This window comes from Opisthorchis viverrini, assembly GCF_000715545.1.
Source record: "Opisthorchis viverrini unplaced genomic scaffold opera_v5_166, whole genome shotgun sequence".
NCBI lineage: Eukaryota > Metazoa > Platyhelminthes > Trematoda > Opisthorchiida > Opisthorchiidae > Opisthorchis > Opisthorchis viverrini.
Genome location: NW_008751820.1, coordinates 60,455 through 73,524, shown reverse-complemented (window position 1 = coordinate 73,524; position 13,070 = coordinate 60,455). Strand labels below are relative to the sequence as shown.

General features: G+C 45.0%; 1 protein-coding gene across 1 annotated transcript in view; it reads right to left on the bottom strand.

Annotated features, from left to right (window-relative positions):
• T265_14242 (hypothetical protein) overlaps nucleotides 1-13,070 on the bottom strand; it is a gene marked incomplete at both ends in the record, with an annotated part of 69,793 nt that overhangs the window by 33,274 nt on the left and 23,449 nt on the right. Inside the window, one exon of the mRNA XM_009172734.1 lies at nucleotides 2,817-2,958. Coding sequence (XP_009170998.1) covers nucleotides 2,817-2,958 — 142 coding nt within the window. The remainder of the gene's footprint in view (nucleotides 1-2,816; nucleotides 2,959-13,070) is intronic.

Below are 13,070 nucleotides of genomic sequence, written 5' to 3'. Positions count from 1 at the left end.
CGTCAGCACTGCCCACGATTCCCGTTAAGGATCAAACAGCTATACAGTATTTCTCAGCTATTTAATATAGACCGTTTTCACCAGCAGGACTAAATTGCAGTGATCACTTCTGCGCCTTTCTGTCGAGCTTATTGATTCTTCGAATAAGACGGCGCGGTGGAAGACGCTCATTTTCGTGGTCTACTGAAAATACAAAAAACGACTGTTCCGTTTTGTTCTATTTTTGATCCTAATACACTCATCCGATCCCAGCTCATAGTTCCTGACTCTAGTTCCAAGCATTTTGCCTGATTTGCCCATTTTTATCGGAAAATGTCCTCCTAACAACTGACATCACGTTAGTGAGCGATCTTCTCCAGAGTATTGATACTAAATGGTTGAACTCCATTTATACACTGCTTGACGCTGATGATATTCTGAGTGGTGAACGTCTGCTGTAAAATTGTCTTTGAAATACCGCTCAGTTTTTATTGGATCGATCGTGTACACACCCCATCGAATCAAGAGGCGCCTATGGCCGGTTTAATATAGTTGCCCAAGAATAAGTGGGACAGTTTTACTCTTGCCCTAGGGAGTGAACGCAGGTTGCATCTAACTCAAATCCTATGAGATAGCGGAAAACAGATGCGCTTCAGTAGAATGATGGTACGCTAAATACTCACTCGTAAAGTTGGCTTTGACTGCAGACTTAGTTGATGTCCACCTGAAACCTTTGTTCATACTGTCCTTCAACCCAATTTGTTGCACAATGACCGCCTCTTGTTTTGAGCTGGGACAATATTCAAACTACTGAAGTCTGTTTCAGTACTACTCGACCAAACTTTGGATTGCGGGTTCGGATGAATATCCGCTGTGTCTTCTGTGAACATCAATTCTAGCTGTCCGGCAGTGTAAACTGATCAAACCAACGTGCAGGTGGGGGTTCGAACGAAGGAACTTGAACGACAATCACGCAAAGCTTCTTAGATGGACAGCTCACACCCACCACTTGCGGAATTCGCGTTCACATCCAGCTCGTTTTGGGCAGTTACCCTTCAATCCAGAAGGGTTTCACTTCCCTTATTCAAGATCATCAACAGTCCACAATCTTCGTCATGTCAGGGTTTGACCTCGGCACATCTCTTACCAGCAGTCCAGCAGCGCGTGCTGGGCACTGTCGAGTTATCCCATCGAACAGTTCTGAGCGATATGATCGCTTGCTGATGGGTTCTGACTAGAGCAGAAATCGAAACCAGTGGCTCTACTCTGCGGTGTGAACTCAACAGAGTAGTGAACTATATCAGTTTTTTTTCTGACATGCCAGGAGACTGTGAATAAGTCTACACATTTGTAGCTCATCTGTGTCTGTTGGCCATTGATTTGGTGATAGTGAATCTATTCGCCGATTGTGCTAGTTGATTTGAAAACGCTTGATCGTCATAGCAAAAGGGATCGCTTGTATGGAACTTCTTCCACGTCCGCATGCTTTGACGTGGTTTCCAGAAAGTATATTTCACAAGACTGGCTACCCGAGGATTGGCTGGCAAAGAGCTTGATTTGCCTTTCTTGAATTTACGCCGTGCCATGGGTGGATTCTCTCTCGTTCCTTGAATGTTTCCATATCAGCAGTTAACTTCCTTTGTTCCGAATGCGTCCTTTGCATTTCTTGCATCGAGCTTTCATCCTGTTTCTGTTTAGTGATTGACTAATTGAACATCCACTTTCTTTTTTGTTTGAGGATTGGTCTTTTAGCGGCAACTCCCTGGTTTCTGCGTGGCTCCTAACATTATCCTTTATCTTGGTCTTCTCGTTAATGTGCACTTATTTTGCTTGGTTACATACTCAATAGTCTTGACCTAATCCGTTGAGTTTTGTGCTGCCTTTATTGGCCTCCTGTTTGGTTTTCTGTAAAATGTTCAGTTTGTTGGCGGCGGTGATACGAGTCCTTGAAAGATTGTCGGTTTGAATCACTCTTACCGGGTATGGCGATTGATTCCTCAGTTGAGTACCACGCATTCATAAGTTTACGCTACCTATTGGTTTTTTTCCCTGGGCGAGTATGTGGATATGTTACCGGGTGAATTGGTTCACTTTCTGAGGCGCATTCGTAGCTCTGTGGGCCGCTGTTATATTATTCTGACCCAACACTGTTGCACTCAATTCTTCATGCACGGAGAGCCAGCTTCGAACGTAACTTCCAATGGAATAACCGTTTTCGTTGAGACAGATTTCATTGGTTGTTCTTGACTCGTCCTTGACAGATGAGCTGTCGCCTTTGGCCGCTTGTACGCTACAGTGATCAACAGATCAGCCGACTCGCACGTTCGTTGACTCTTTCTGGTTTCGCCAAGCGCACCAGGCGATCGATCAGGCGGCTATTCAGACCAGTGTTCACGGTAATAAGAAGGCATTAATCGATTCTGGTCCACAACAAAGCACAATGCGTTTCTGTGTTCCATTGCTCCAGCTGCACTTTCTTGGGACCTCCAAGATAAGCATCCCGTTGAAAGATTTCGAATTCCGTGGCGTGGCAATAGTATATATCCATTCGAGCAGCTAAGAGTATTGGCATGGTCCTTGAGCTCAAGTGGTTGGGATTCAAACCCACTGATCGGAACGTCCGTGGTTCGAAACAGACCGCAACTGCTCCTGTCTAGAGTTGGGCAATCTGACAGTGTCTCGGTCCTCGTGCTTCTTTCGGTTGGCATGGCAGGTCATTTTATCCTTACATGTTAAGACATATCGGGAGGCAAGCATGAAGCAGCAATGCTTACATATAAAGGACGCGACATATCATATGAGGGGAGAAATGAACACAATAGCCTTTTTCTATTTACCTGCATGGATTTCTCTAGTACCACGGTGGGATTCGTATACAGGCTTCTGGCTCGCATTATTGTGCCGCTGAGGTTTGTGCGACTGGAACATTGGAACATTGCTCTGATCTTGCTGCGTATTGGTCTCTAATGTATGGTCCATCTGAAAACAAAAAAATGAAACAGTTCTACTTGTCACTGTGGATCGGAAAACCAAACAAAAGATATTCACTTTTAAACACAGTTTCAATAACGAAGTCAGAGGAGATATCGTAAGATACCTTACTCTGAGACTAACCTTGCTCTAAAGTTCGCGAAAGCAAGTGTCTCTATGATGAAAGCAGCGCCATAGACCCAGAAGATTAATGCGGCTTGAACAAAAATTGTTTGCCATATCTTGTAAACGTTAAACCAGAAGCTCATTTTTAAGTTTCCTAGCACTTTTCAATTTTGAATTTGTTCTATATCGTATCACTTAACCAGAAGTAAGCGTTTTATGAATAAATTGCTATCAATACAGGCCACCAAGGGGAGACAATGTGCGACACATTGTGGAACAGAAGTTGTTCCAGACATCATTTTCCAACGGATCATAGACATCGTGGCAAATAGTATGCCAATTTTGGTTCATATTGCTCCTGCCTTAAAAGAAACCCTTTGTGGAATCTCATCCATATTGCAATTCAACATGTCTTGCAGGCTTGAGAGAAGCAAAGGTGAGTTCTATTGTTCTTCAGGTAACATTAGTCATCCGATCGATGAAAACTTTGAACAGCCACATAACATCAATACAACCCCCAGCCTTCAAGGTCCACTCATTCAATCGATATGTGAAGCTTAAAAGCACGACTTTCCAGTGCGAAATTCGCACCACTATCGTCATACATCAAATTTATGATATTTTCAGTTTTCAATTTCAGTCAGGCATCACAGTCACGTGACTGCTATCCATAAGTCAGGTTAGGTTTGCGGAAATAGCGGACACGCTCAAAATAGATGGAATTTTTTACTTTAGTTTCCTAAAATTAAAAACTGGTATTCTGCTGTCAATTTGTTGCTTCGTTGCTTGAGATAGCATGGAGAAGCCTTTTGAGTAACGGCATTACGTTTCGTCGCTAGTCTGACTGCGCTGAACAGGCTGTGTACTTCGTACGCCAGAAGTCTGTCAGAGCCTCGCAGAACTGAATTCACCCAACCTTGTATCAGACAAAGACGCCATGGTGATGATCACCCTATAATTTGGCAACGAAGCATGAAAGCCCTTTCTAGTCATCTCAGCCACTTTGGTAATTGTTGTCCCCGAGGGTGAGGATCGCGGGGTGATTCAATCTGCAGTGACGCTTGTGCATCTAAGCTGCCATCTACACTGAGTATTACTCACTCCCTATCATACCGGGAAAGTAGAACCATTTGACATCAAGGAGGTGACTGAGCCGACGCCCAACGCGCGTGGTCCTCAGTCCATTATTCTCATCCTCGGTGGACGTAGCTCTAGCGGTGGGCACCAGTGCATTCCAGTGCTTGGATTGCGATCTCAAAAACTGAACTTCGCACAGTGTGGTCTTTCTCTTGAAAGTGGATCCACCGAAAGTTACTATCTTCCAGACCACTATCACTGTCTAACTCTAACATCCTCCAAACACAAGAAAAAATTTATTTATTCCAAAAGAGGTTCCCAAGGTTGACACAAACTTCCAAAACATCGATTAACGCCCAACAGATTGTGAACTTTCATCAACTGTTCGTTTCTTTCTCCTCTCTATGATCTCCTACCAGTTCACGAATTTCATGCTTAAGATCAAGACTGCGAGTTTGTTAAACTTGTCGAAAAATGTACTTTCTTCACATCCTGAAACTCATCTTTTGTCTCCTAGCTAAACTAGTTTCGTAACAATCGAACGGTGAAGGCCAACTGATTGCACTCGGGAGTTACCGTGGGTCAGAAAGGCCCGATTTCTGAAAGTAACCACTGAATGCCCGAAATCTGCTGAGACCCTCAGCTCCGCTAGATGCTGACCAGACAGACAACGCCCTCTCAATATGCAGCGCGTCACAGTCTTGTATCAAACCCAAACAGCGCGAGTCAGCGTTGATCAAGGTCAGTCAACGTTTCCGCAGTAAGCAGCGCGCCACAGTCTGGTGCCAAAGCCAGACACGTGTGTCAGCATTAAACGAAGTTCAGACAGTGTCCTTCCAATAAATAGCTTGAGAACTTCGTACTTTTCGCACTCCCACGCACTCACGCTCTCGCACTCGTTTGTTCGGAATATGGCTGTTGTGTTCCCTTCTGTGAGTCTTTTTTCTCCGGCACTAGGCACCGGAGCGGGTCGGCAACAGATACCACAGATTGACGAATCAGCACATATAACAGATTGGCGACGCCCGAACCCACGGAACCATGATGATAAACTGCTGAAGCGTTGAAATAAATTGTGCTGCAACAACAAAATCAGTGTGAAGCGGCGCAGTTACGTTTGGTGGAAACACTGACGCAGCAATCTAAAATTCATCCCCCATCCCGATGCATATTCAGTCGACTTGATCGCCAACAGCATCACGGAGCTCCATTATGACCCTGATGCTGGTCTAACCTTCGACTCGTGCTGCAGACGTTACAAAGATGTTTTCAAGGTCAAAGTGAAGCGCAAAGATGATACCTGGAGAGTACGCTTATTGCTCAAAAAGGTTAGCACAGCGGGACACACACAGTATTCCTGCCAAACAACACGCAAGATATCAGTTTTGGCAAAACCGTTCGGCAACTCTCAGCAATTTTCGGTGATCGTTCCTCTTTGTTTAATATTCGTATGAGCTTTGCGAAAAGGGAATCCAAAGACTATATATCACTTATGCCGGTAGAGTCTAAATTGATTGTTGGTCTGTTCGCTGAGCTTGGTAGTTAGACTGCAAACGTTCCGTCATCAATCGAGATGATATCGTCAGGGCGCACTGACGGTTGGTACTGAAACGTCTGCAATCCAAGCTCGGCGAACAGACCAAAAACCAATCAGCGCACCCGGGCTAGCCATATTCCACAACATCGCCGGAGTCGACTTTGGATTTGAGTATGACCGGAGACCAGTTCAAGTGTCTCATTTCATATTTGGTCATCAGCCACATTCAGACAGTGATATCAGAGCGTGACCATTAAAGATGAATGAACAAACTCCCGAGATAACGCTGGAGTCCTTTACCCATGATTACCAGCACGACAAGGCCATGTTGGAGAGATCAATATGCAACCCTGCTTTTAATATTGTCAGGATCACATCGAGGCAACCCCCTTGACGGTAACTTCGAACGGGGCAAAGCTCCTTCCAGCGTGCTGGCAATGCAGCGAATGACACTTTGTGAGATTTTGTACTCATAAAAAACAAATGTTCAGTGTTCAAACGAATTGGGCAGTGCCGGACACAAAAAGCTAGCCAAAGACGCAGCGAGGTTCCTTATCGGCGAGTCTTTTTCGGCACTAGGAACCACAGTGGGCACAACACTATGGTGGGATAAAAAGCAACTCAAAGCCACGTGGTGGTTGTAACACGTTCAGTCGATCGCATTTTCTTGGATGCAAACTATGTTGAGAATTTGTTCGAAGCTTGTAGATTCACACACCAAGAAACAAGGAACACTTTGGAGTCAGGTCAACAAAGGGCACAAGCCGGAACTCGGAAGAGTCACTCAGGCTGGGAATGGCAAGCTCAGAGGTCACGTGGACATGGGTGAACCAGGACACAGGATAACAGAGCAACCAACGGAGCTGCCCCATCGGACACAGGATAACAGAGCAACCAATAGAGCTGCCCCATCAACCACTCAACGCACAACAAGTAACCCGTTGCTACACGAATACTCCCATTTGCACACGAATTTCGAATTTTGAATTTACTTGAATCCCTCGTTCACAATGGTTACCTTCGATTGCTCCAAGCCGCTTCATTTTTTAGTTAGTACTACATTTTTGTTACCAAAATATATTGGCTAGATGGAACACACTACTTACAAGGTTGCTCCCGAAGAGTTTTCATGAGTAGTGTGTTACGTCTGGACGTCAAGTGTATGCCCAGGATAAAATGATCGACTAAGTCCAGTTACACCTGGTCAAGAAACTTTATTAAGGTGGCAGGTCAACGCATAAGCTGTCCTCTTTGAAGTGATGGTCCAATGTCTTGAGCAAGTCTTGTTGTGACCTCCTAGTTTGTGAAGTTTGTAGGTCGCCTGAGAGATTGACAAGTGTTTTCTTTCCCTGTTCAAGTAGATAGACCCCCTCAAATAGGAATGCTGTGGCAGACATCCTCCAAGCTTGTCTCGTTGATGATGGTTTTACCCTTTGGAAAGTGTCCCTGAGAGGAGAGGAACTGCGTTTCACGTAAGACGTGTGGACCGTGTTTACATATCATACCAAGCGATCCTCATCACTTGCCAGCAGTTGAAGGAATGCTGTAACCGATTGTCCGGTTAAGGTAATTTCTAACTGTATGAAGCGGATTAAACCGAGTCGTGATTAAAATCGATCTCAAAATCTGGCGTGCGGCCCCATCAGAAAATGACCTCATCATAAGTTCCAGTTTCAAGAAAATATCTTGGAGAGATTTGAAGAGTAAAATGATGGTGTAGCAGCATATACTACTAATGAAACGAAAGAGTAGTATCCGGTCAGGTAGTTCAAAACGCCGTCCCTATGGCTGATAGAAGGTGGATTGGGAAATTATTCGACATTTTTACACCGCTTGTTCGCCAATGCCAACCGTTCAAGCCACGTTCAGGAGTTACTTGTTGAAATTTTCAATACTTCTCGAAAATCGGTGCAGATGCACATGTTGGTGAACAAACGACTCTGCAATTTTCTTTTCATCTGTGGATGGGTGCACCACCGGGAGCCTTCAAAACTGCCCCCCTTTGATGTCCCGTTTCTCAGAGACCGTAGAGCCATAGGACTTCACTGGATTGATTGTTCTTTTTTATTCAAATTTGATTAACTACGCAGCTACACCATTTCTGAAGCTGGATCAGAGTTAGTTAGTTGAGGAATTTGTGGTTTATGTATCTCATAGGAATCTCCCAACTGTCGCTTATTTCTGGTTCTTTTGATCGCATTAGTTGGTTGATGAAAGGTACTCATACACTAGAAAGCAGGATTTTTGGTGGCGTGTCTTAGAATTAAGTATCTCGAATCAAATTCATAACCCCAGATCGATAGTTGGCATCTTGAGATCTATCAGTTTGAAAACTAGTTACCCGTTTTAAGTCTTGAAATTTGATGATGTTCGATCAGAGATTCTGGAAACTTTCAGTACAGCTGTCACATCGCCATCGCAGGGGATCTCAAGTCAGAGGAGGTCAACTATCTCGGCATTTGAACCAAGTCAACATGGCGTTACTCACAATGCTACTCAGGACCGCAAGTATTTGGGTGCACTGCGATCAACTTCGCTCACATCTGTGCGTGAAAATTGTGGCTCCAATGGCCTTGATGCCTTTGAAGACAAGCTATCAGCTGCTCAATTGAAAAAACGGCCACTGACAGCGTTACCAAGTAGCAAAGTGATCATGGGCCTGAAGGCGCAAAAGCCCATTATCGACGCAAATCATTGAAGCTTCCTTTGAAGCCCCCGAGCCGACGACCTCCGGTAAGTACAGCCCTCACAGTAACAGAGGAAATTTCTAAAACATCAAGGGAAATCAGTCATAACTTAATACTAGGGTGATTTGCCTTTGATTTTAGCGTCTTTCTCACAGTTTAATCATTTAGAATTCTCTTAAAAATCTCAAATTTAGCCTCAGCTGCCCAGGTACCAGTTTGATCCAACAAACTGGCCTAAAGGCACTAAACGTTTTAGCGTAGTGGTGACTAAGTCATACGCAGCCAATCAACCCCTCCAGACAGCTACAACAATCGATCCCTGTGGAGAGAACTTTGGAATAGCCAGAAGCGAGGAGATGACAGAAAATCGACCGCAAACCCAATGTTATAGGGGATGAGACATGTCTGGTCATGAGGTTGGGCGGTTTAATGTCGGTATCCTGTAATTCCGCTGTCTAGCTTCCGCTGTATTAGGATCAAAAGCTGGACATGAAAATGCCGACTTCCCCATGGCCGTTGAGGAAGGATTCGGGAAGGACAGAGATGACTCAGAGAATTTACTCAAGAGAGATTCTCTACTGTCAGATTACAAGAGCCAGATATCGTTACCTGTCGAATTTTAATCTAACTTGGAGGTCTGAGCAATCCAGTTTTACTAGAATCTTTGTCGTAATTTTTAGAGGGACAGCAATTACCATGACTGGCACATCCCTCACTCACTGACGAACAGTCGTCTTATAAACATCATTTGGAAGCATGCAAAGTATGCTGATTCTAGCGAAATATGCTCATTTGCATACCAATTAGGGTAAACGTAAACTCGGAAAGTGGGCCTACAAGATGAGCCCCAAAAAGGGTGAAACCGGTCGTGGGCTGTCGAAGAGTGTTCAGCAACCTTGGGAGTAGTGTATCAAGTGCAGTCACCGAACGCGTCACTTACAACCAAGAGAGAGGTAATGGAAGTTGTGGTGCGTTTTACGTGGAAGTTGTTATCGTGGAAGTTATGTTAGCCTTGATTGCAGTGCGACAAATGAGGTCAATGCACGAATCTGCAGGGTTATGTTAGCCTTGATTGCAGTGCGACAAATGAGGTCAATACACGAATCTGCAGGGCCCGGGTCGCGTTTTGCTAATTTAAGACACCTATGGCGTCAAAGTGGTGCATCCCTGAATCTCAAGGGACGTGTGTATCAAGCTACAGTGCGGGCTATTTTGTTGTATGGCTGTGAGATTTGGCCTGTTCGAGTAGCGGAACTGAGACGTCTTCAGGTGTTCCACAATCGTTGTCTCAGAACCATAGTACTAGAAGCTGTGTTGGTTGGGAACCGTCGTTTGCCGAAGAGAGTGTTGTTTTTTGTGCCCAGTTCAGAGTGTCGTAAACAGAGAGGTCGCCAACCCTTGACTTGGCAGAGGAGTATGAAGGAGATCACGAAACGCTTGAGTGCTGTCGGTGCTACTCGCCTTCCAGGGTGGGGATCGCGTGATCCTCATTGTGCCTGCTTGGAGACAGTATAAGTATGTATGGCAGTGAAGCATCAGTGTTGAACACTGATGTCATGCTGTCAATGATGGTGATGATCTGCTACAAGCCCGTTTGTCAGCCGAATGTCAGTCGGCACCGGGACTTAGTGAGGATACTATGGACAATAAACTGCATGTTTTCGTGCTGCACTTATCTACCTAGTAGGTGTGTTCATTTTGCACCTGTGTTGCATCGCTTTTGAACGACTCACCGTAGTTTTAGCGAAGAATTTTCAGCAGCCTTATGAGTAGTGCATTACGAATGCCCCTCGTTTTAATTCCCGGCCACAAATTGGCGAGATACACGCCAGTGCTTGTTCGAACTGCATTCTTTTAGCAAATATACCTACTGAACCCTGGTCAACGCCAATGGGCCTACGGTTAAGATTGGTTTTGTGGACCCGATTGTCTGAAGCAGTTATCTGATTGTTGCTGACGTGTCATGTTAGCGGCATGGTGTTTTACCCTCAACCACGATTCCATCGCACAACGTCTAGTTAATCAGTGTGACCATCCGTAATCATTAGTTTTCGGTACTGGAACATGTCTGGTTCGTGTCTGTAGTCTCTCGTCACTTCCGTTTTCAAAATATAGGTCATCATCTGTATGACCTTCAGTCACATGACCAGGTAAAACGTTCAGTTGGCCAACTCAAATGAGTTTTGACCGTGTTAAACAGGGAAGGAACATCAGAAGATTTAGTGCAAAACTTTCTGCTTGCCCGTCGCAACATCCCCTTACAAATAGCTGAGAAACGTAAATCGCACGGTCACTTATATGCTATATTTCCAGATAACAGATCTCTGAGGTTTCAGTACTGTGCAGGGATGAAGTTTAACGTCCCAGATTACGAAATCCCACACCCTAAAAGGAAACACTAAAGCAGTTCACTCAAGTGGCTGGAAAGCATTATCTCCCGTCAATGTTGAATGTGAGTCAGATATACAAAGCCAGATAGTTCCAAGGCCAATACCCACCATACCAGATGTTTGCCCACCTTCCAGAATCGCTCCGTTAGACGTGCTGCCCCTTGATTCCTCTAACTCACCAAGCCTGAGACTGACAATTGCGTCATGAACTGGCAAGATACCCTTTACAACACCTACAAGTTTTTCTTTCAGTTTTACCATCATCACCGACTGTGCGCGTGGACTGACAGGCCAGGGGGGTCTGATTGGCTGGAAATATGCACTCGTCATCTGTTGTCATATGCTTTTTAGCATGAATTTTATCATAGACTCCCTTTTCGCGTCATACCCCGGCCCCACTAGAACTTCAGCGCCTGTCGTCTGCTTTCTCTCTAGTGGACTGATCTAAGCAGACAGGGTAGGCTCGACTACCGCCTGCAGAGTAGAGCTCACCGCTCAGCGATGAGTCACCGTGTTTACACTGACGAAAACACCCAGTTGTACAGGGACACAAACGACCAAACTCATGCAGCCAATGGAGTTTGCGTCCTGTTTTCCTTTGTAGATGCACGTACTACTGATGAGGCATATAAGTAGTATCTGGCCGAGTAGTCTAAACCGCCGTCCCTGCATCTGATGGAAGGTTGATATGAAGCGTTTTTTCCATTACCATGGTTTAGCACCCAGCCAAAGTCCAGGTAATTTGAAAAAAATGACCAGTAAGAATGGGTTATTACTTTCATGTCTGATAGCGTGTAATCACGCACTTAGTGTTGAGTAGTAAGCCACCCAGAGCTCGAAGACACCCTTCAGTTCATCAGCCTTTATAGTGACGTTAAGCTCAAACAAGTCTTGCAAATATCATCGGATTTGTTCAAGCTACTCACGGACGTTCAATAGTGGCTGGCTAAAGAGTATCGGCCGGATGGTAGCTAACTCACACGGTCGTTATTTTATTAGTGACTTGTTGTGGACCACAGTCTCCTGAATGCCTTCTTATTGCTGTAAGCCCCTGTCTGAATAGTCGATTGATGGCTTGGTGCGCTTAACCAAACCAGAAAAGTCATCAAACGTGCGAGCCGGCTGGTCTATTGACCAATTTCGCGTACAAGCGGGTCAAAAGTGATACTAAGCAAACAACCCATCTGTCAAGGTCGGGTGAAGAACAATCAATGAAATCTGTCTCAACGAAAACGGTTATTTCATTGGCTATGTAGTCCCGTTACGTGCGGAGCTGGTTCTCCTTATATGACTAACTTTATGAACTGTAATGTATTGTTCTGCCATACGTACGGTATCCGGTCCGCTAGGTGTACTCACATTTCCCACTTATGTTATACGTCAGTTGAGTCATTTCAGTTTTTTGCAGCTTACAAAAAGGGCACCCAGGGTGTAGTGGCTCCAGCTGCCACATCTTCGTTCACCAGAAATAAGGTTATAAAATGCATGAGAGCCATTGAAGTCGAGTAGTCTTGTTAGCCAGGTATGGCAAGAAGTGAGAGCTGTGTAGTGGAGGCGGTAACTTCACTGTAGGAGTGCCATCAGTCACGTGACACAACTGTATTAATCAGGGAAGCTAGTCCCGTGGTCCCCATCTGTGGAAACGACTAGTACCAAGGCAAATGAATCTATTGGTAAGGACACTCGCGCTTCGTTTCCAAGTCATGGGGTAACCGCCAATGAGTCATCTTCATCCGGTTAAAGGCTGGAGAAGAGGGATCCACAAGGCAAACAGTCCTCAGACACGTAACGATCGGTGGTCACGATGACTACAGACTATCTTTCCTATTATTTTAAGAACCGTTCACCCGAAACCTACCATTTTTGTCTTAATTGTGTCAAAGTTAAATTCTGTCATTTTTTAAAGAAACCTACGCTTCTTCGAAAGAAACGTCCTCAGGTTCGAGCCCGAACGTTTTCTTGTTCACGTCCTGATACGACTATACTGATTAGTTTACACTAAAGGGCGAAGCCCTGGACACGAGTTCCACTCTTATTATGGCAGTGTATACCCTCGGGCGTGTCGGGATTTCAACTCCGAACACGCAGAAAGAGGGTGTTTCCACTAATCCACCAGCCCATTCAGGATGCATGTGAATTTTTGTCCGAAAAGGTGAAAAGTTTCACATATGTCCGAGAAGGAGCGATTGGTCTACCCTGCACCTCGGTAAATGTCCTGGTAAGTGCCCTTCAACTAACGTGCTAATCAGAAGCGCTCGCCATGGACTTTAGGAGCTCTAGCTGAAATTAGGAGACCGAAATTCA